Raw genomic sequence first — 24,584 nt, 5'->3', positions numbered from 1 at the left:
AGTCTCCTAAGTCTAATATGTAGGTAAACAGCGTTTTTATATGTGTAACCTTTTGAACCCCAATTTAGTCTTCAAATTTCCCCTTTAGTGGCTTTGTACAGTAATTAGACACAGTTTTCAACATTCCACATATCTTCCTTATCTGCTTGTTCCATCACTTTATTTAATATATTTTGACTATTTAACAGTAAAATATTTGTTATTAGCGCTAAAAATAACATCAGAGAGTGGAGGTCTGGGCTAAAAAATGGATCGACAAAGAATGTAGCATAGACATTGCTTTTCATTTCCTGTTTCCTACTGACAGTCTGACAGTTTATTTTTATTTTAACCCTGACGACGATTGTTCCCCGGTCTTAACCAAGTAGTTTTGTGCCGAACCCAAAACCTTACCCACATAGGTTTTGTACCTAAGCCTAACCAATCTCAAACACTTACAACATGGTCATATGAATCATTTTTGTAAGGATTTTAGATGGCGCTGGCGAGCAATGTCATCTTGCAGATGGGGCGACAGATCAGAAAAAACTTTCTAATTTTGGAAGGCAATGACAAATTATCTAATTTATACTAGGGGGCAGTTCAATGCCAAAACAAATTGACCGACAGACAGCTGACGTGTTATGGCCTTTGGACTTTGTACTGTCACGGCTAATGTGTTAGCAAACATTTGCCTACTTACACATCCAGTAGGAACGGTGCAACATAAGTGTTCGTTGTGAGTCGGGTTTTTGAACAATTTGAATGAAATGTTCACTTTCCTTCTGGCTGTGGTTTCTCTCCCGAGAAATATATCTGGCTCTTTAGCTGCTACATGTTCCACTTCCTTCACCAGCTAGTCTGTGGCTGTGTCTCATTCCGCATACTTCCGTCAGTACACTGCTAATGTGCACTGACCACTTACTGCCATAGTGCCCATTTTAGATGGTTAGTATTGTCCCAAAGGAACACTTATGTTAAAACACTTACCGCAAATGACGAGCGGGATGAGTGTGACAAACGTGACGAACGCAACACGTGTGAACGCGATTTTCCAGCCCGCCAAAAATACGGGCTTTCCTGTAGGCAAATGAGTAGCTGCTCGCCGCCTCTCAAAATCTGATTTGAGACACAGCCTCTAACTTTGTCTTTCCACTGTTTGGTGCTGGCCACATAGAGTACAGTGTGCTTTTCAGAGGTTGTTCGCTGAAAAACAGCTGCTAAATACAAAGCTGATGAGAGTTTTGGACTGCAGTAAAACCAAAACAATAAGCTGAAAGAGGCTGAAAAGCTCTGTAGAGCTCAGACTGTGAAAATATGCTGTGGGTTTCACACTATGCAGTTCTATGATTGAGTCTTAATACAACAAATATTGATTAATTCAGTATTAAAGTGGAGTTCTGTGGGTTTGAGCAATGATTTTCAAGTACAACATGCATTTGTAATAATGGACCTACTGGTCAATCATGGTTAAGGAAGCTAATAAGAATAACCTTAAATTACAGTTTTTTGTATGCCACTTAATGAGACCAGATCCATTTCAAAGCATTTCTTTTGGCATTCCTGCTGCGCTCCACCATTTCGAGCCAGTCCAGATCCCAGGCAGCACCGCTCTGCTCCAGCAACGTAAATCCAGGTCAGCTCAGTTAAGAGCTTAGCGCTTCTCACAAAGACCAAGACGCAGGCATTACCACGCTCTCATTCAAACACAGAGCGCTCTAATAAAGACCTGAATGAAAGACTGAGACAGAGAGGTCTTAAATGAGAGGAGGTGGAGGAGCAGGAAGAGTCTGAGGAGGAGGACAGGGTGGCAGGCTGTTTGAATTGTGGCAACATAAAGACTGGCACAGTGAAAAAGAAACCGAGTTGGCTGTCGTCCATAAAATATGGTGGGAACGGTGCGCACACACACACACACACACACACACACCACCTCCCACTATCTGAGTTATACTCTTTTCTCTCTTTCTCATGCACAGATAGCAGGGCTGCACGATATGAGGAAAATATCTAATTGCGATTATTTTGAGTGATATTGCGATATGATTCACGGTATTGGAGGGAATGATCGATTTTGTGTCATTGTTCTCATTTTCATTGAAAAATATTAAACTTAACATAATTATAATGTGATTTTTGCAAGGATTTAGACTATAGGATAAGATTTGTAGGCTGGGTTGTCTCTGCAGTACCACAATACTTCATTCAAAATGGTTTGACAAATATTTTGCGATATTGCACTAGTCCATATTGCGATTTTGATTAAATTGCTATTAATTGTGCAGCCCTAACAGACATCAATACTGCTATCTGCATGGTAGAACTACCTGGGCAGAATACAAAAGGGACACAGCGAGGAAGCGTGAGAGCTTTAAATGCAGAGGAGTACTTCCTGCCGTGCTGCCTCCCACCAAACATACAAAACCCCTCACTCTTCCTCCGCTGGCACGCAGGTTCGTCTGTTCAGCTCAGACAAGCTGACCATTGAGCAGAGAGAGAAAAACCTAAAACCAGACCTAAGTTGACAATCAAGATGGTGGGGAAGTAGGGCTGCAATTTAGGATTATTTTCATTGTGGATTCTGTCAATTAGTTTCACGTTTGCTCACTTAGCTGTTTGGTCTATAAAATGTTGATTTCCACAGCACAAGATGACGTCCTCAAATGTCTCGTTTTGTCCACAACTCAAATAGGATTCAGTTTACTGTCACAGAGGAGAGAAGAAACTAGAAAATATTCACATTTAGGAAGCTGGAAACAGATAATTTGTACTTTTCTTTCATAAGAAATGACTTTAAATCGATTATCAAAATAGGTGGCGATTAATTTAATTTGATCTATTTAAATAAGCAAATAGTACAGGAGTACAGGAGCACATAGAAGTGTGGCTTTAAAGGAAAAAACACTTTGAGACCTGCGCACTGTTGTGTATCCTCAGTCTGCATCAGTGCATGACATTTCCTCTCTCATGCTCGAGTTCTTTTTATTGTGACCACATAGAGATTCCGGACATTGATTGGACATTGGATAGCTGTTTTGATGTCATGTGTTGTTGTAGATACAGGGTTAGTTTAATTATATTGGAAATAAAGATTGCAATTAGAGTACATTTTAGGTCCTGACAAGATTCACAGTGTCTGTAACTACATTTGGCTTATCCCAGGAAGTGTTATATCTTATTTATCATTTGGTTGTACCCACTCTCCCTCTGCTTCTGCTTCTCTCAAGTTGTTTGCCAAAAACCTCACAATACATACTAGTAATTTAGTATTCAGGTCTAATTCAGGTCAGGCTCTATTTCTTGTGCATGGTGCATTCTATAATTTCAGTCTTCAGTCTTAATCCCTTATTGGGTGCCTACTGTGTTGTACTCCATGTTTTGTAGCCAGTCTGTGAGCCTCTCTTTGATATGTGTGTCCCCCCCTGTGGTTGTTTTAAGTGTGCCCCCTTGTGGTTCAACCCTGCTGCACTTCAGCTGTGGGGGGTAGCTGCAGGAGCTGTTCTCGGGCAGAGAAAAAAAAATACACAACCAGACCACAAAATACAGCCAGAGATGCAAGACACATCAACGGTATTCTGTGTTTCCGTTTTTTCCTCAAGTATGCTGTCTGTAGTGATGAAGGCCACCATCAAAACAGATGAGCCGCATACAGGAGACAGATAGAGAAGAGAGGATGACTCATTACCCGGTGATATGCCAAGTCTCTCACACACACACACACACACACACACACACACACACACATGCAGAAGCTCCTACAGCTCTGCTGTTCTGTCACTTTGTATTAATTCAGCACATAGCGGGTCCAGTCACAGAGATGAGGGAGGGAGGGAGGGGGAATGTTGAGGCATTTGAACAATGAATGGCAGCGAGAGAGATGGAGATCAATAAACTTTATGAAGGAGAGAAAACATTGAACTTGGTGTCGCCTTTGAAGTCGCAGACTTCCTTTGTCTTTCCTTTCTTTGCCTTTCCTTTGTCACACCTTATTTCCCGTCCCCGTGTGTTTGCTGCTGTGGTGCTGCTAAAAAGTCTCTAGACAGAACCCTGTAAAACCAGATTTGGTGATTTTCACATTTAACTTAAGCTGCTTTCTAATATGAACTTGAGTTTTCCTTTAAAGTGCTCATATTATGCTTTTTGGCTTTTTCCCTTTCCTTTATTGTGTTATATATCTTTTTGTGCACGTTATAGGTTTACAAAGTGAAAAAAAAAAGCCCAAAGTCCACCCCAAAGGGACTTACCATCTCCAACAGAAAACACTGTCCACAAACTGCTCCAAACAGCTCTATTGTAGTCCAGCCTTTACTTCAGAGACAAATGTGGTCACTTTGAAACAACGTTATAATGCTCGCCTAGCTGCTAGCGTGGCACGCCCTCATACTCTGCTTCTGACTGGCTAGTAGTCCTTACCTAGCTACTGCGCATGTGCAACTCCCAACAAAGATGGAACAGAAGTGTGATGCCTCACTCTTTTGCTAAAACAGAGAGCTCAACACACAGGGTGAAAAGAGGAGCTGCAGCAATGTGATCGATGGTGTTATAAGCCCCCAATGTCTCCTTCCAGGCAGCGCTGCAACTGTTCACTTCAAAGCACCTAACCCTAACCATAAGGTTAACTCAGACAGTATGTATGACCACTTTTAAATGTATGAATTAATTTAAATAACATGGTTTTAATATTGGGATAGAATTTAATTTATATTGGGACACCAGGCTTTTTATATTTTATTTATTTCTTACATCTGTACATATGTGTGTATGTGTGTGTATGTATGTATGTATGTATAGATGTGTGTATTTGTATATGTATGTGTGTATATTTTATTTATTTTTTTACTTTATTATTTCTCTAGGAGAGACACCAGGGTAGTTGTGGATGTGACCTTTTATTTAAAGTTTTTAATTTCCCGCTGTCCTTCCTGTCCAGTGGTTCCTTTTAACCTTCTATTAATATCTGGCCGTCTTTTAAACAGCCCCCTCTTTTTTTATTTAACCGAACCCGGGTTTTTTAAAATGTTTTATTCACACCAGTGGTCCCCTTGTGCCCGTGCCGCTCGTAGCACCCATTCTGGGCGCTGCGTTTTAACCCAAACTTAACCCTAACCCTAACCCCTAACCCTGACCTGCGTTTTAACCCAAACCTAACCCTAACCATAACCATTGTCTAATCGACTTTAAGGCAGAGCTGCGACCGTTGACTTCAAGGCACCTAACCCTAACCATAACCATAACGATTGCCTATTGCACATTGACTTTAACACATGTACCACACAACAGGAGATTGTCAGACGTGTTCTCACTTACTGGAAATACTCCGTTTGGTTTGGGCAAGGGTTGGTGCTGGGTAGAGCATGCAGGAGGCCGGACATTACACCGCGTCACGGAGCCGCTGCGTAATTTGGTCATAAACAACGCAGTCTCTTGCCAGTCCCTGAATTTGGCTGATGATTTCAGCGTTGGCCCTTATGGACAAAAGTTCCCAAATCTTGTTGTCTCTCCAGTTAAACATTTGCTTTGCCATCTTCATGTAAATCACCCTTCTTCTATTTTACCCTCTGATGTTTGTTTTCTTCCAGTTTTGCGCATGATAGAAACATCATCAACACGCCCACTCTCTCACTGTGACTTCTCCCCACAATGAGCGGCTCTATTAGGCTCAATCAGACATTACACAGACTTTGTATTAAGGAGCTGGCAGGGTAAAGTCTGTTTAATGTCCGGTTCAACTGAGGTAATGTCAAGATGAGTTCAGGGTTGCAGTGCATGTGTGAAAGGAGCTTTAGAGGGATCAGTTTTATTTATTATTGCCTAAATTTGCCAGTTTGCTTATGACATAATATATATATATATATCAACATATGACATCCTCTGTCATTAGACCTAATTTGGATAAGGAAGAACTACATAAGTATGGATCTCTCTTTCCGTGGCTCTCTTGCCTCTGGATACAACGTTTCCCGTTTCTTCTAGTTTGACTACTGCAACTGGCAAGATTCAGTGAGCACCATCAGACCTGTAGCAAGCCCTGTTGCTACTGCTAGCCTCAGTACCTTGGAAGCTCACTGACTCATAATGTGCACGTGTCAATTACAGCAACAACTTCAATTAACTAAACTTAATTAATTATTTGTGAATTGGTTAATCCATTGATTAATTTCCTGCCACTTATCTGGGCCCAGGTCACACTAATTGATTACTGTAATTATATTACTATGAACTCATGTCGTATACAACTACTGACAATAAATCTCAATAAATTAATGTACTTAATAAAATGCTGTAGGTCTCACCGTCCCTACTGGTTTTTCTGCCATTCTATGACAGTGAAAAGGGTATTAAATTGCATTTGCATTCTGTGAGGTATTCAGAAGGATTTAAAAAGCCTTGAATTTAATTCAGTGAACACTGCAGAAACCCGAATAATAATAAACGTATCACCCAGACGATATTAGAGTGTTTGGATGTCTCTCTAATTTGCCCTCCCGGGGTGATGATGACAACAATTCTGTCAACTTTTAGATGTAGTTTATCAACTGGAAGCCGAGAGGAAGAAACTTCTCTTTGCCCCGTCACATTTCCTGTTTGTCTCCTGAAGAGCGATGCTGTGAAGTCTGCTAGAGTTAGGAACTGGGCAGTGCCCCTGCCGTACAGATAATCATCTACGAAACATCACCTCCATGCCTTTAGCCTCTTCCATCCATTCAAATCCAAACAATTAACTTCTGTCACCCAGGAACACCCTCAGAGCCTCAGATTTTTGACGAGGTGATTAATCTGCGCCGCTTATACCAGCCAGCATCTTAATCGGAGTGGGTGGACAGGTGAACTGGTGGGGGAAATGGTGGGTGGTCTGTTTTAAGGCTCCACCTGCTTTCCACCTCTCCTGGCGACAGAGCAGCACATTAACTTTGCATACTAAATCTCTGTCAGGACCGTGGCCTCAGTGCGGGGCCTAAATTAGCAGCAGCATCATCAAAGGCCAGAGGATGATTAATATTTGCTTCCTGATGGAGATAGAAGCCCAGATGGGATGAGGAGGTGATACTGCGTGTAGGGGTAATGGATGGTCATCAGAAATAGAGAAGAGGGAAGGTCATGTGCTCGTCCAGCATGACAATTAATCAGAAAGACGGCAATGATCGTTTATTTCTTTATTTGGGATCCCCATTAGCTGTTACCGTAGTAACAACTATTCTTCCTGGGGTCCACACAAAAGATCAACCAAAACAATGCAATCGACGTTACATTAATACTTCCATATTATCAATACAATACATAAATACTGTATAAGGAATAACTCCACATTATCAATAAACTATAGTTCTACTGATACCTTCACATACTTGCGTACAAATGTTTGACACAAGTAACCAATGGACACGTTGTGCTAGTGTACACTAGTGTCCATACTTAGGTAAACAACACAACATTAATCTATTTTCACGTTCCCACTATCATATGTAGTTTAAGATGATTTCTTTTTGACTAATTGATCATTTTTCTCACTTTTTAAAACTGATCTCACATTATCATGAATAACATGAACCTCTTCCCACAAGAGGACGATACTTAGGGTTTTATTTGCCTGAGACTTCTGTCACTAGATTAGATTAGATTGACTTCCTGAATTGGGAAATTTCAGTGCTACAGCAGCAAAATATAAGACACACAGCACACATACAGAATATACAAGAAATAATAAATAGGATGGAATACACAAACAACTATTCAAAAATAAAGATAATAAAATACAAAGGAAAGAATGTACAAACGTAATCCAAGTGGCAAACAAAAATGTACAAAGAAATGTACAGCTAGTCTGAAACAGTGGAAGTCTTTGGAGTAACTGGGAATTTGTTTCTGGAAAGGCACGTTTGTCTCAAAGGGTTTTACAATTTGCACTGCTCCTCTCTTTACGTTGTTCAAATTCAGTTGATTCTTTTAAAAAAGCAGCTGAAGACTTTGTTATTCAAACAGGTTTTTAGTTAGACAAAGGCTGTCTGGATTTATGTACCTACTTTCCTCTGTATTCCTGTCTTTTATGTATTATATTTCACTTTATTGCGAAGCACTTTGTGATTTTTATCTGTGAAAAGTGCTATAAAAATGAACTTTACTTACTTACTTACTTACTAACTAGTGAGGTAATCTCCACTCTTCCTCTCGGAGTGGAGCAACAGTGCATTAACAGCTGCATATGTTTGTTAAAGTCTGCAACATTTAGCTTAAAGGCATGATTTAAAAGCCAGTTTGACCTGTGAACAGTAATGGCGCTGACACACTCAGCCGATTATCGGCCGTTAGACAGTCTGGCGAGGTCAGTGACGTGAGTCTGTTCGGTGTGTCCCGTGCCGTCGTCAGTCTGGGGGGCTGTCGGCGTTCATTTTGGCCGACCTCACACGTTCAATCGGCGGCAGGGCAGTCGGGACTCACCCGGAAATGGCGAGTGGAATGAGGTGACTACAGTCTCTCAAAATCTGATGAAAATCTTTTAACCTGACCTTTGTTGAGCTGAAATGAAGACAGATTCAGCAACTGCATGGCCTATTTCTCTCTTAAAATGTTTTCAGAAACGTGTTTCAGTGAACTATTTTAGTACAATATGAGATTGTATTCTGAACGGCCGCCATGACAGTCTGGCTTTGAATTATCGGAGAAAACAAACCCATGTGACGCGTTCGTCCAATCAGCTGCCAGTTTTCATTTCCTGGGCAACAATACAGATTAGCGCCGCCTGCTGTTATAGAGATGTATTACGTCTCGTCTCGTCTCGTCCTTTTGGTCTGTTCTGTGGCACTTTTTGGACCAACACGGGGAGACTGATCATTTCGACTGGCTTTTCTGCCGTGGGTCGGCTGTCTGGTTGGTGTGTAGACACCTTAAGCCAGCATCAACAGTGCTGTTATTGATCATGGCATTGTCATTTTGCAGTGTAAGAACTGTAGAGACCACTTTAACGGATTTATTTGACTTAATTTCACATAGCAATCTGTATTTATATTGCACTTTCCAAACGCAAGTTAATAGGAGCTTTACAGGAAGAAGAAAAGGGATAAGAGGGAGGAAAACGAGGCGAAAGACAACAACTGTAAGTGTTGAACCCACATAACAAAATCTATCAAATCAAGGGCATAAACTGAGAAATAATAGGAGTAGGTTTTTAGGGTGTGCACACACTTCTCTTAGACTTTGCAGGAGGCTGTTCAGAGTCATAGAGCAACAATATCAAAACACAATCACTTTTAGTTTTCAGCTTAAACATAGAAAGAAAGGTAAAACACAAAACGGCACTGAGAGAACAGAAACCCACATACTAAGGGTCTTCTGCAGAGGAACTTAATTACATGCAAAAATATGGCCACCCTGAGCCACAATCAGATATACTTTACAAAAATTCAACTCAGTTATTTTTTACATTCTTCCAGTACTAGACAAGTTTGTTACCAAGCTTCAGAGTGGGTGTGGATGCTTGTTAGCGTTGTCAGGCAGACTCAGCAACGTGAAGATGTGACTCACAGCTCAGGCAGGTCAAGGTTGAGATGATTCTCCATCACAGTACAAAGACACTGAGAGAGAAGTCTTACTGTGTGCTGATGTGGTGACACCGCTGAGCCGAGGCGTGGACGGTTCATGAGAAGTACGTGCTCAGACTGCTGGAACCAGAAGATAGATGCTGTTGGACAGAATGGTTTATGGTGAGACAGATGTAAAGAGCGCAGTGTCTCACAGATAGAAAAGGATCTGACAGCTGTACACACCACAGGCTATCTGCCATCTCTGATGTGACAAGCACACCTGTGGTCTTGTGTGTGTGTGTGTGTGTGTGTGTGTGTGTGTGTGTGTGTGTGTGTGTGTGTGTGCATTCAGACGTGTATTTCTGACTGTACTTGCGTGTAAGTATGAGGTGGTATACTTCTTTTTTCGGACTTGTCACATTGAAGCATGAAGTCCATTACTGTCAACGGCACATTAAGCTGCAAGCTGCCAACCCTTTGTGCCCCCACTGAGCCCCTCGTGTGTGCAGGGAACAAGAACTTAAAGACACCTCGTCCCCACTGCACTTCTATTTCTTGTGTCTCTTTTTAATGCCGTTTTCAGGATTAAATGTGCCGTAGAAAGGATTGTGAAGATCCAGGATTTAGCCAAAAAATGTGAACATCGACAACTTCTCAGTCCCTCCCCCCTTTCTGCTAAAGCCCAAAACGGTCTCCTAAGCTACTCCCCCCACAAGGGAGAATGAATGCGTGTGTATGAGCAGTGATTGACACGCAGTTAGACACCGCCCCTGATTGGTGCATCTGAACAGGGAGCGTGGATTTTTGCAAATCCCCCTACAGGCTGGAGGTGGTGCCTGAGGAGCCGGATTATTTTTTTTTATTTACCTGCTTCATGTAGTTCTACTGGAACATAGGGTCAGTTTCAGCAAATATGACAGAAAGTTAGTTTTATAAGTCTTACCTACTGCACCTTTTTAAAATTCAGATTAACAAGGCATAGTGGAATGAAATTAGATATCTTTCTAAGGGTATGAAGAGGTAAAAATATGAAAAAGTAAAATAAAAATAGCTTCACCTAATTAGACTGCACTGTGAGCGTTTTTTTATTTCAAATAAGGTTGTGTTTCGAAATAGTGGTCTATTGATTTTCTCAGGATACAAGTTTGACATTACCTCGATGAAGACTGCACTGAGTGCAGCTCCAGCATTCAAATGAATCATATTGTGTGCTACTTATAATAATTTGAAGACATACATTTACAGAACATGACACCTTATTGCATCATGAGGCACACATGGATTTACCCAACTACAGCATATTGTACCATACTGTGAGCTTAATAAAAGTAAATATACCCAGTGTACTTCTGAGTTGCAATAGGGCGACTGTGGCTCACGAGGTAGAGCAGCCCCATCTCCTCCTGTCAGAGTGACACTAAAGACACTGAACTCCAATTCCTAGTTTTGCATTGCCAAACCTATCTCCACAGCACTGTGGAGTAAGGTCTGGCTGCACCACACATACATTCTGGTTTAGGAGAAAAAACGCTCTGGGGTGTTTGCATTTCTTTAAACCAATCACAGTCATCTTGGGCGGCGCTAAGCTCCGGATCCACAGCGACGGCGGCTCTGCTAAATACAGTAGTCTCGGGGAAGGAACTCGTGTTGGTGGAACATGTGCACCCCGGGAAACGCCACAATGTTAAATGAAGTTAACTGTTCACACAATACTGTAACGTGAGCTATTTAAATGAGCTGGATACATGGTTGGACTTCATTTACTCCTACCAGTGTATCGCCGTGTGTACTTTGTCCACAGAAATCCCACCAATCGGTCCAAAAACGTCCCAGTTAGAGAGGAAATGCCGTAAACATAATCTTTACAATTATTTCCCCAAAGAACCAAGCAGGCCTGCCTTGTTGCACGATCTAAATTTTCTTCAAAACTTGACATTTTTGGCGGGTAGCTTGCTAGCTCGAAATTTGTTGTTTCCTGAAGCGAAGGGATTTTGAGAACGACAACACACAGAGCCGAAGGTGAGGGACAAAGCCTGATACACCGGATGTCAGGCTTTATCCTAGAAATGTACTTCAGTTGATCCAGACTACCCAATTCCTTATTGTTGTTAAACTGCCATCTGTGCACAAAGCGGTGAATGAGAGGCAAAGCTCTAAAGCTCTTTGGATGAAGGTGCTGTCTTCAGTAACTAAAGACTGCACTTAAAGGTGCACTCTGAGTTCCTGCATGGTCACTTCTGTTGACGTTCCAACTCAATTTCAAACAAAACAGAGCAAGCTTGCCCCACCCCCAATGTTTCCGTAACTGTCATGACTAACTGACTAATGGTGTAGACACATATAGCCAACGGCCGACCGTTGACAGAAAACCCCGTCGATATGATCAGTTGCGTCCCCGAGGTCCAAAAAACTGCCTCGGGACACATCAAAAAGACGAGAGGAGACGAGACGTAATACGCCTCCATAACAACAGGCGGCGCTAATCTGTAATGTTGCCCAAGAAATGAAAACCGGCAGCTGATTGGACGAACAGGTCACATGGGTTCGTTTTCTCCGGATATTCAGACCTGGACTGTCATGGCGGCCGTTCAAAATACGATCTCATATTGTACTAAAATAGTTCACTGAAACATGTTTCTGAAAACTGAAGCTGAATCTGTCTTCATATCAGCTCAACAAAGGTGAGTTTAAAAGATTTTCATCAGATTTTGAGAGACTCTAGTGACCTCATTCCGCTCGTCATTTCCGGGTGAGTCCCGACTGCCCTTCCGCCAACCGAACATGTCAGGTCGGCCAAAATCAATGCCGACAGCCCCCCAGACGGACGACGACACGGGACACACCGAACAGATTTGAGTCACTGACCTCGCCAGACTGTCCCACGGCCGATAATTGGCCTGATGTGTCACGGCCTTAACTATCACTAACCCCCACCCCCTCCCCCAACCATCTTGTCGGTGATTGGCTGGAGTGGTTTGTTGTATTTTGGTGCACAGCCTGTGCCCTTAGTGTTTGTTTGATGTTTAAGACCCCTGTGTTGTCTCCTGAGACCGGGCTTTTTCACAGTGTATTCAGGGGGCAGGCAGCTAGCGGATCAAGGAGAGATGCCTACGATTTGAGACAAAAATGAAATAGTGCACCTTTAAGTACAAGGTACTATTTCGACAGTTATAGTCAATAGTTACTTTGCTGATTAAAGGAGAAGTCTATTTTAAACATAATGGTCAGTTTACTGGACTGTTGCATGATGTTTTCTGTGGCTCTGGAGGAGCTTTGTCAAGTCTCTAATCTTTATAACAGATAGCCAATGTTACAAATTAGGGGTGTGGCATTTAAAAGATGCCGACATTTACCAGACTAGTTTCTAAACAGAAAAGAAGATGCAGCACTATTTTAAATGTCTGATTTCAGTCATTTGGATCTCAACTGCATAGGTATCTTGGTCTCTGCTGCTATTCTTTTTTCATGTGTCTCCTGTGGCTTACCCAACTTTATTGAGGTGCAACATTTGATCACTGGAGCAGCCCTTTACATACAGTCAGTTTAGGATTCTTCGGCCACTCTAGCAGTTCTGCGAGGCTGTAATCGGGCACGCAGTCGTGCTTTGAACTAAATGCTTACGTCAGCATGCTAACATGCTCACAATTACAATGTTAACATGTTGATGTTTAGCAGGTAAAATGTTTTCTGCGTTCACCGTCTTCATTTACATTTGCTAAATAGCACTAAACACAAAGTACAGCTGAGAATGATGGGAGAGAGTGTAGATTGGTCAAAGGTTTGGACACAGTCAAGTGTTGACCTGCTGGTGGCACTAGATAAAAAAATTAGAGCCAGCAACAACAGCGAAAGGGGTGGTATGAATCAGGCCTGTCATCAGAATGAGACTGACAGAGTAGAGAATGAAACCTGTGTGATACTTGAGATAAGGAGCAAAGATTGTCTTTCTAACTTGGTCCTTGTTTCTGCTTCAGTCAAGAGCTGTTGTGGGTTTAACTGTCTTCTTCATAAAGCAGTTGTGGGTCTATTTGAGGCTAGTCTATATCCACGACGATCCACTTCTGGGATTGCTATAGTGCCGCCGGAAATTCTGCCTCTTTTTGGCCGGATGTCTGTTACCTTCCGCTTTCTTTGTGTTGTAATTTTAAACTCCGGTGGATTTATATGGTTAACTATGGTTAACTGCCCAATCTGAGTTTTCTGATGCACGACTAAAACAACCTTTGAACGTACACGTTCCACCAAAACAAGTTCTTCCCGAGGCTATTTTGCAGGGGCACCATGGCTCCGTCCGGTGCTTAGCGCCACCCAAGACGATTGTGATTGGTTTAAAGAAATGCCAGTAAACCAGAGCACGTTTTTCTCCCATCCCGGAAGGCTGCCAGACCCTCCTCCGCAGCGCTGTGGAGGAAGGTCTGGCAAAACAAAGCATTGTGTGAAGGTGTCACTTTGGGCTCTGGTTAATTGTCATGTCATTTTTCACTATTTTCAGAACATTTTGAAATCAATTGATTAATGGAGAAAATAATCAGCAGATTAATCCATAATGAAAATAACAATTATTTCCATTTTATACAAGATTGTTAAAAAAAAAATGAGTGCCACTTCAACCATCTACAACAGTGACATCCTGCTTTTACATTAAAACATGAGTAATAGTAATCTAATGATATCATATATAATAGTATAACAATCACAGGGGAAATGTTTCTGCATTATTGGCTACTTTACCTTTAATACTTTAAGCGCATTTTGCTGATTATACTTACATAGGCTACTTTCACTTATGTAACCTTTTCAATGCAGCCCTTGTACGGTGTGATATTAGTAGGTTACTTTTACTATAGTAGAGGATCTGAATACTTCCTCCACCACTGCTTATAAGTGAGAGGAAGACTGGAGGTTTGATACTTTATTGAAAGAGAGGGGCTCACTAGACCGGAGGCTTGTTCACCAAACCTGTCACCTTTTCCTCTTGTGATACACAACCTTGTACTTTGAATTGTAAAGCCTTCGTGACTCATCGTCTGCAGCGAGGAAAATGCAGCGTATGCTTTTGATCTGAGCGTTATGTAAAATCCATGGTCAACGCACACACGCATTGTACATGAGTAAAATGATAAATAACATCTAATTTATAGCCTCAATACACACACACACACACAAACACACACAAACACACACGTCCAAGGCTTTGTATGCTTTGTGTACCCCAACTCAGTGTTGTAACATGGAGGAGATAACGGAGTTCGCTTCTGATTAGACACCGACTCCTCCTCACCAGTCTGCACCATGTGGCTCAGTCTGTCACTGCCTTGAGACAGAGACAAAATAATTTCTTCCGTATTACCTGTGTGTGAGCTTCACCTGCTGGCAGAGATCTGTAACTACAGCCTGTGACCCTTTGTTGGCCTCCACAGAACAGAACCAACAAGCACCTTTTATGTTTTTATAGCATTTCAAATTTAGCACAGAACATGGGATGCAGTACGATGCAAAACGTTTATTTCTGTCCCTTTAGTATGGATAGCAAAATGAAGAAATCACAAAAAATGATGATTAAATGCACAAATTAGTGTTTATTTAGAGAAACAAACCAATTTCATTTTCAATTTTTCACCCTTGTATTTCTGTAGTCGAAGAGTGTGAATCATAATTTTCATGGAGCAAATGTTAGTGAGTAGGCTACAAAACACAGACAGCTTTGAAGTGGGAACATATTGCTGCGGTCTGAGCTTTTCTCCATAGGTTTCTTTCTAATGAAGTTCAGGATTGATTATAGGATCCTATTGATTAGGCTATTTTTAGTACTCGCTGTGGGCTTATAACCTCATGTGAGTCTGAGTGCAAATTAATTTAAATAATTTAATCAATCCCTTTTTAAAATCTTATTTGTGTCATAGTTTTAATAATTTAATTGTTTGTTTAAGAGTTCCAAGAGTCTAGCTGATTTATAAAATTAAAATGGTGGTAATTTAAAATAACCAGAATTCAGAATGCAGTACAATGTCCATGTAGTACGTTTGAACAAAGAGGAGTAATAAAAAGTTTATAGAAATAATGTAATATGTATACGTTTATATGTATTATTTCTATGTACTTTTTATTACAGATTTGTTTGTCTTATTTATGTATATACGCTTAAAATACAATGCTAATCTAAAAAAGAACAAGAGGTTTAAAGGACAGTTGAGGATTAAATATTAAAATAAAAGATTATTGCTGTATGTAAACATTTATTTTTTCCAGCTTTTGTGTCACTCATGGACATGGTACAAAGACTCATGTAATTTGTAGTTTTTAACCTGAGGTGTATAAATCATATGATGCTCTCAACAGCAGGCTGTGATTGGCTAAATCTGGAGGGTAAAGTGCGTCAAAGTGCAGCGGACGACACGGGCTAAAATCGGAAGTGAAGTTAGCCTTCAAAACAAAGTAAAGAAGACGAAGTATTTTATTGATTTATACGATTTAAATACGCACGACTTAACGAAGAAAGATCCAGAGTAGATTATGGACTTTGTCAAAATAAGATTATTCATATATAGTAATGTATATTTTCTTCTTAAGAATATGGAGTGCCACATCTTTTAATCATTTAAGTTTATATTTTGTATTTATTTTTATTTTGTAAGGTTTAGGCGGAAGTAGTAGTAGTAGTTTCAATAATGGGTGACTTGTTATAAGTGGACAGAGCTCCAAACCAGTTAAAATCCCCCTCCACCGGAGCGGAGCGCAGCAGAGGGCGAGAGGGTCCAGCACCGCCGTCCGGCTCAAACATGGCGGGCCGTGGAGGCGACGTGATGTGTAAATGGTCCGGGTTCGGCTCTGCCACCGACCTCCCATCTGTCGCCGTGTCCGAGGAGCAGAAACCGAGGAAGAGAAGGAAAGCTTTCTGCCTGAGCAGGATGAAGTCCCGCGGCAAACAGCAACAGCCCCAGCCCGCCGCAAACAACAACAACATGCCGTTCATGATCCACTGCCAGTTGGGAAAAGAGATCAAACACATCTGCCGCAACTGCCGGGGAGTGGAGCCGCTGGACGGTGAGAGAACCATAGACTTAATAATATACATGGAGAAAACACGGTTCAGTTTATTACCACATAGACAGACAGGGAGGGAAAGGACGTGTTTTTACTCTTCTGTTTTAAATAATAATAATAATTATTATTATTATAAACTGCCGGTGGCAGCTCCCTGCCTGCCGGGGGAAATCTGCTCTACAGCACCGGGAGCAGCACTCACATCAGCCTTAAAGGGTTAACCGTCCTTCAATTAACTCTATATAACTACGTGGTATTTTAAAAGCCCGTTGAATCCGTTATGTATAGCCTGTTTATGATTTAACTTAAGATAAATTTACTGTGGATTTCAGAATTCTACATTTGGTTATTCATTTGAATAATTAATTTCGGACATTTGGTCCACTTGCGTTATACCATCAACTTCACAGCATGTAGGCTTTTCTATCAATCGACTGATCAATGTACGGATTCATTGTCGCAGCAGTAGTGTCCTCACACTCACAGCATCTTCGGCTGCCCTGACCAGCTGGCCGTAAACCGTGTCCAATCAATCAACTAGTGGAGTTAATTTGAAAATCTCTCTCTAGTATTATTGTCTGTCTGCAGATCAATACAGTCATGAAGAAGATTGCTAAAAATGTTCTGTTGAGTCAAGACCCAGAGATGTGACTATATTTCCAACAAAAAAACAATCAATTTTAATGTCTTATTCAATCAAGACCTTAATTGGTGCTACAACTAATGGTTATTTGTATTGGGGATTATTTATTATTTAGTCCATAAAATGATTACTAAAATTGCCTGTTCCCAGAGCCAAAAGTTACGTCTGCAAATTGCTGTCTAAATACAGTCTAAAACCCAAAGATTTTCAAATAACTGGATTATAAAAAAGGAAAAATAATAAACATCACATTTGAGAAGGTCCCATGACATGCTGCTTTTTGGATGCTTTTATATAGACCTTAGTGGTCCCCTAATACTGTATCTGAAGTCTCTTTTATATAGACCTTAGTGGTCCCCTAATACTGTATCTGAAGTCTCTTTTATATAGACCTTAGTGGTCCCCTAATACTGTATCTGAAGTCTCTTTTATATAGACCTTAGTGGTCCCCTAATACTGTATCTGAAGTCTCTTTTATATAGACCTTAGTGGTCCCCTAATACTGTATCTGAAGTCTCTTTTATATAGACCCCTTAGTATCTGGTCCTTTTAATACTGTATCTGAATCTGTCTCTTTTATATAGACCTTAGTGGTCCCCTAATACTGTATCTGAAGTCTCTTTTATATAGACCTTAGTGGTCCCCTAATACTGTATCTGAAGTCTCTTTCCTGAAATTCAGCCTTGCTGCAGAATTACAGTCACTAGAGCCAGTCCCACAATGAGCTTTCCTTAGGATGTGCCATTTCTGTGTCTGTAGCTTTATGCTATTGAAGAGGAGGGGGGGGGGGGCAAGGTGGAGGTGTGGCCTTGACCAACTGCCACTTTGCTCGTTTGAAAGCCATGATGTCTCTTTCTCTCTCATTGGTGGGAACGAATAGTAATGTTAAAAAAAAAAAACTCATCAAGTGAAATTTTCATGCCTTGGGACCTTTTAAACTAGTACATTTCTGGCATTTTTGCTTAATAAATGAGCAGAATCTACGGTTAGAAAAATTATTCTTTCTTAAGCTATTTAATTAATTGACTAATTGCTTTGGTAAGGGCAAACTCAAGACTAAAGTTTTTCTTAGTCAACTGATGAGCTACTGTATAATCACTGAATTTATTTGATTGATTTACAAGTTGATTTAATTGGAAAATCTATCAAGCTACTTTTCCACCACAGATCAATACAGTCATGCAGAAGAGTGATGCTTAATATCTATGTGCCTACTCTCAACACAAAACCCAACCACGTATTGATTAATTACAGCTCATTTCCAACAATAAGACCACAAACCCCCCCCAACTAATCCAAAAACATGAATGGACAGAGAACCGGGATTAGTCAGCTAATGCAGTGAGCGGTTTCAGGCCCGGCAGCGTCATCGCGTTTGGCTGCTCTGAGCTTGTTGTTGAGTGAGTCAAGAAAACAGACCCAGGGCCTGACTGAAAGAATGTCTCCCTGCAGCGTGAGTCTGAGCCCTCTGATTCACTCCGCTGCTCAGGGGGTCCGGCAACCTCGGCAGGGACAGGGCGCTCTGTTTACAGGGACAAAGATGAGTCAGGAGGCCTCTACGTGACCTCTCAAAACCACGATGTAATCACCTCAGAGATGAAAACGCTGCATCTCTTCTAGGGCTGCACAACATGTTGTTTCTTTATATCCACACATCGCAAAAGGTTGAGACCCAATCGCAAAGGACACTCAGAGATTTGTTTGTGTTAGTTGAAAGAAAATTACTTGTTATTCTTTTTTTAGTTATGCTTTTTAAATTCAATTCAATCTTTAATTTGTTCAATAAAAGAATGTTGGAAATGATTCCATTTCATTTGTTTTAATGCAGAACTGAGTACACATGAATATCTGTTTAATTATCGCAAGTCATATCGTTGTCGCAATATTCAGTAACGTTATCTCATACACCCTGGGCCACCAGTGGTGCACCTTCTCTAAGCAGGCCCGTATTAAGACAATGTGGTGCCCCTGGGCACTATACCTCAAAACCCAACTACATACATGTAGGCATATGAGCAGTGAGACCTATATTCAAATGTCTCAATTCATAAAGCCAAAATCAATAGTATATACAGTATTGCAGCATTGTGGGTCGGTCAAATATGTATTTTTCCAACTTTATTTTATGGGCCCTGAAAGCAACTCTGATTGGTCAAAAACTTTCAAAAATGGGAAAGCTAAAACTGCTTTAGCATCACAGTTAACGACAATAAAAGGACCGAAAATGAATAAGATATAGACAAAAGACAATCAATATTAGATTAGATCTAAGAATATGGATTTATTTTCCTCTGAAAGAAATACGAGTTCTAGGAAAAGAAGCGCAGACTGTGGACCGCGAAAGCCAACCACTTATCATTTTTTATAATACTTCTGGACCAACTCAACTCTGACAGATTGGGGAGGGGGAGTGATAGTGGTCATGTAATATAGATTTATTTATAATTTATTATTATTATTATTATTGTGAAATTAGTGTTCATAAATGAGTAATGTATGGTCTTTCAACAATTTCAGGTGAATAATATAACAACTTATGAAAAATATTGTTAAAGCTTGTGTCATGTGGTGCCACCCACTGATTGTGAATGGTTGGGGCCCCTCGGCACTGGCCCACTGGCCCTTATGGATAATCCGGGCATGTCTCTAAGAGGCTCCGACAGCTTCGACGTCGTACAGAAACCTTTCCTGCCACAATCCATAAAACTGTACAATTCACAGCTATGGGACAATATTGCAATATTATGCTACTTCTCATTCAAATGCGTTTCTTTTTTATTTTCATGACTATTTACATTGTAGATTCTCACTGAAGGCATCAAAACTATGAAAACATGTCTTATTTTTTAGATTCTTCAAAGTAGCCACCCTTTGCTTTTTTATTAATAAGGGGGAAAATTCCACTAATTAACCCTGACAAGGCACACCTGTGAAGTGAAAACCATTTCAGGTGACTACCTCATGAAGCTCATTGAGAGAACACCAAGGGTTTGCAGAGTTATCAAAAAAAGCAAAGGGTGGCTACTTTAAAGAATCTAAAATATAAGACATGTTTTCAGTTATTTCACACTTTTTTGTTAAGGACATAATTCCATATGTGTTCATTCATAGTTTTGATGACTTCAGTGAGAATCTACAATGTAAATAGTCATGAAAATAAAGAAACACATTGAATGAGAAGGTGTGTCCAAACTTTTGGCCTACTTTTGATCTATCTAAGCACAAATCTTCCTCATATCTTGCAGCCTTGTTCTCCTTCTGACATGAAAACACTAACATGATCTTCATTACTTTAAATATTGAAATTGTGAATGTTGAAACCTTTCTTTTATTTGTCCAGGGAAGGTTTCCGTAAGCTCTCTGATATTCACACCAGGGTGCTACCCAGACCTGCCACAGGGACAGCTGTGGAGGGAACAGGGAGAGGGCTTGGGGTTGTGGGGTTAGGGGGGGTTAGATGTTGTTGTTCCTGTTGTTGAAGGCCCTCTCGATGGTGGCTGCTGAGCTGGGACAGATTGGAACTGACATCCTTTTTTGTAACAAGGCCACCTGAAGGCTGACGTCTCCTCCTGTCTGCAGCTGCTTACTGCTTCACATTGATCTGTTTTTCCTTCCGTACCACCGACATACTGTTCAGTTTCTGTTTGTGGTCATCGTTCCCTTGGCTCATTCTGCCCTATATACTGTCTATGATTCTGCCTGGTAAGAACAATCTGAAATTGGCAAGGTTTTAATTTTAAGTGAGGAACTTTCTGATCAAAGAATGAAGCAAACAAGATCAGGAATCTGACCACACAACAAGTGCCTGGACGCTACGGAAACCAAAACTTGCGCATGTTAAATTGGGAAGCGATGATCGGATTTGAAATCAAAACAATTTCAATAAAGAAATGATTCCACTGGAATCGTAATTTTTGAACCGATTCCAAGTAGGAATCGGTTCTCCATGCCCAACCCTACATTTAGCACTTGACAGTTGTTGATGCTTCAAACACTGTATGGTCTTTGCCAAAAAAGTATTGAGATTCAATACCCAGCAATACCACCATGGAAGTCATGTTTTAGCCCTGCAAAGTGGGAAAACGTGCAAATATTAAGAGTGCATATGCATATATATATAGATAGATAGATAGATAGATAGATAGATAGATAGATAGATAGATAGAGAGAGAGAGAGAGAGAGAGAGAGAGAGAGAGAGAAAAAAAATAAAACAACATCTAAACAATAAAGATTATTAAAAAGGTACAAAACCAAATATTTCTGTACATTTCAGTTTTTTTTAATGGTCATCGCAATATCAACATATGCAGCAAATACATTGCAAAAACACTCAGGGATTTTTTTGAGTTAGTTGAGAGAGAGTATCAGTAGAAAATTGCACTTTAAAATCTCTTTTTTTTTTTTTTTTTTTTTTATGGGGTGCCTAAACAGATATTTGTTAAGATTTCTTTTCAGAACTCAAATACAACTAAAAAAACTACACATTTCATCAAGTGCTTATTAAATTTGATACTAGACCTATTTGAATGAGTGCAGTAGCAACTATTTTTCTATATCCCATGCCGTCTTTTTGAAATTGGTTGCCATATTATTGTAGCCATAATTTACTTTTTTTTCAGCATTCAATATTTGATGGTAACATCAAAAGAGAGACCGACCCTCTTGACATTTAGCTCAGTTCATCCTCCTAAAAACACTCTTTATGCTTCCAGTATTTTTCAAAAATCCCAAATCACCATGTGCATTTTGATGCATGCGTTTCAGATGTGAGGATTGTGTTTTCTAGTTATGATTACCTACCACTAACCTGACTCCGCCAGATGGATTGCTTTGCATTTGCTCGGCATATCCATCTGGGAACATTCCGTTGGAGAACTTTTGGGAAGGGGCGAAAATACTGGTTAGCTGATTGGATGAACCATCTGTCTATCACCTATGTTGGTGATAGACGGGCCAAATCAACCAATCAGATCCACGAAGCGTATGAAAATACAACCACAAGCCCGCCCCTGCTGCTGCAGGCAAAGCATAGCTCGTAAGCTCAGCATGCAAGCAACATGTCGGTAAAGGATATTTGCCGTTTGTGTAACGAGAATTTAGGAATAAAAGACACCATTTCAGGTTCACGGACCATATTCCAAAAGAAGGATCCAAGAGAAAAAAAGCATTAGCGAGCGGCTAACAGAATTAGGGCTACCGCTGTCTGAAGATACTGGTTAGCTGATTGGATAAACCATCTGTCTATCACCACCTAACCCACCTCAAAACCAATGCTGATTGGCCCGGTCGTTTGGCTAACGGCTCCAAATTTTCTCTATCTCAAGATGCCAGACTGATCTGCGAGTGGAAAACTGGAGCTCGCGAGATCAGGACGCTCTCACGAGGCTAGCCTACCACTGTGCTAAGTATTTTGTCTTTAAATATGTTTACTATTCCCTAACCTACAGTGTACATGCAAATCAGGGTCGCCCTTTATGGACATTTTGGTTTGGATAGACGCTGCTTGCTGAAGTGATTGAACCTGCAACCTTTCTGTCACATGACAGAACGCACCTCAGATCTGCCTGCTTGGACAGGTTATTATATGTAAATGATTTTTGTTCTTCTGTAGTATGTCAACCCCGTTCTCACTCCGAACTCGTAAAATACGGACGTTTGGGCACTGGCTGTCAGCGTCAGAAGCGACGCAAAAAGCGCCCTTCAGCGTGTTTGTAGAACGCACCGGGCACAGCAAGCAGCTACACGGCGTTTGAAGATGACGTAGCATTAAGAGCGACTACGGCAGCGAGTAGCATGAAAGGAGGTTGGTTGGGGGGGTGGCTGGGTCAAACAACACAGGGCTTTCCACCCAACCGGGGATCGTGGCCCGCGTGTCATGTTTCCTAATCCCAACCGTCGCTTTCTTCTTTACCCAACCGTCCCGTTCTCCTTTTCCTAAACCTAACTGCGTCAAAAGAGACGCCAACAGTCCCGACCAAGCACGTTTAGATAAAGTGCGTTTTAGATATGACGCTAAAGAAGACTTTTAGCGTTAATAACAACGCCAAAGGCACCTGACCAAGCGTCCGCATTTTATGTGATGGGAGTGAGAATGTGTTGAGTATATCAGTCTGTGAATGTCAGGGTCTGCTGGTGCTTGTGTGTGTTTGTGTGTGTGTGTGTGTGTGTGTTTACATCTACTATACTGCCTGCTAAAATGCTGGCTCCCTGTTTATTTTCTTGGTCACCTCTGGCTCCGGCCTCATGCCCTTGTTCCGTAGAGCCCGTGTCATAAAGCAGGATGTTGCGTGTAATGGGATAGGTGTAATTTCAAATGAAACTGGTACACGCTGTATAGAAAACAGCCTCCAGCGTGATTACTTTTTAAACAACTAGTCGGGCAGAGAGAACAGCAGTTCAGAGTCAGTGAGTGGAAAAAGTGGAGGAGGGAAAGACTGGAATGAAGGTGATTTATTTTTTTTGTGTTTAAAAAAAAACAGTACTGGAAGAAAGAGAAAATCCCGCACACTGCTCTTGCTTGTGTTGTTAATAAAAGGTGATGCTGCAGCAACAGCAGTGTGCGGGATTTTCTCTTTCTTCAAGTCCTTGTTTTGTCCCACGCACCTGGACAGAAGAATGGTTTGGTTTGGATGTGCGAGTGTTTTCTGTAAAAGTGTTTTTAAGAAATTTGTTGTAGATATTCACTGCAACCCTTCTTGTTTACCATCAGTCCATGTCCCACTTTCCTGTCCATGTTTAATTCCTCTCTGTCAGGCCTGTCCAGAGCCTTCTCTTCATTTGTGCCTCAACAAGGCTTTTCTGTGGGAGTTTTTTCCTCCTGTCTAACTGAGATGAAGAGAATAAGCTTTACTCGACTTGATTATGCACAGCCCCCCCTGGGAGGATGTGTCCCACGACATTTGAATCACAAACCCAGTGATCATCTGTTTTCCTCCTCTGTGGATTTAAGAAGCCCAGTATTACAGAAAATATGCAATATGATAACTGGATATTTACTTTCTACCTAAGAAAGTAAGAAAAGCAACCTAAAATAATGTGTTATCCAGTCCTATAAATCTTGAGCTTATCTCCCTTTAAAAAGTCATATTTTTGCATCAACATTGGTATAATTTTACCAATTACTAACCTATTTAGTGCCTGACTCTGACTGATCTGTGTTATTTTTGGGCTAAAAATTTGTTTTCAACAAATATTTATTGGCATTTAGTTTTTTCAGCACATCAAGACAATTACAGATGTACCTCCCCATCTTTTCTCCGGCGTTACTAAGCCTTGGAGTTTTAGGGAACAGGCCAAGAATACACATCATTGGACATTCTGTTTGTTTGGCCTAAACTATGAAATTAAAAATGTGTCAAAACACGTCTTCCCAAATGTCTTTGATCCTTGGGCAATCCCA

At 40.9% G+C, this 24,584-nt stretch overlaps 1 protein-coding gene across 4 annotated transcripts in view; it reads left to right on the top strand.

Moving 5' to 3' along the window:
* phactr1 (phosphatase and actin regulator 1) overlaps positions 1 to 24,584 on the top strand; it is a 45,582-nt gene that overhangs the window by 2,326 nt on the left and 18,672 nt on the right. For 3 of the 4 annotated variants that reach the window (XR_003693391.1, XM_028587818.1, XM_028587817.1), the window contains exon 1: positions 16,227 to 16,541. The exons of the other annotated variant lie outside the window; for it this stretch is intronic. Coding sequence is in view for 2 of the 3 variants with exons in the window: in XM_028587818.1 (XP_028443619.1) it covers positions 16,277 to 16,541 (265 nt within the window). In the remaining variant the exon portion in view is untranslated. Of the gene's footprint in view, positions 1 to 16,226; positions 16,542 to 24,584 lie in introns of those variants that run through there. 4 annotated transcript variants of the gene reach the window in all.

This window comes from Perca flavescens, chromosome 9, assembly GCF_004354835.1.
Source record: "Perca flavescens isolate YP-PL-M2 chromosome 9, PFLA_1.0, whole genome shotgun sequence".
Lineage (NCBI taxonomy): Eukaryota > Metazoa > Chordata > Actinopteri > Perciformes > Percidae > Perca > Perca flavescens.
The sequence above is the reverse complement of the archived record's forward strand: the minus strand, read 5'-3'. Positions and strand labels throughout refer to the sequence as shown.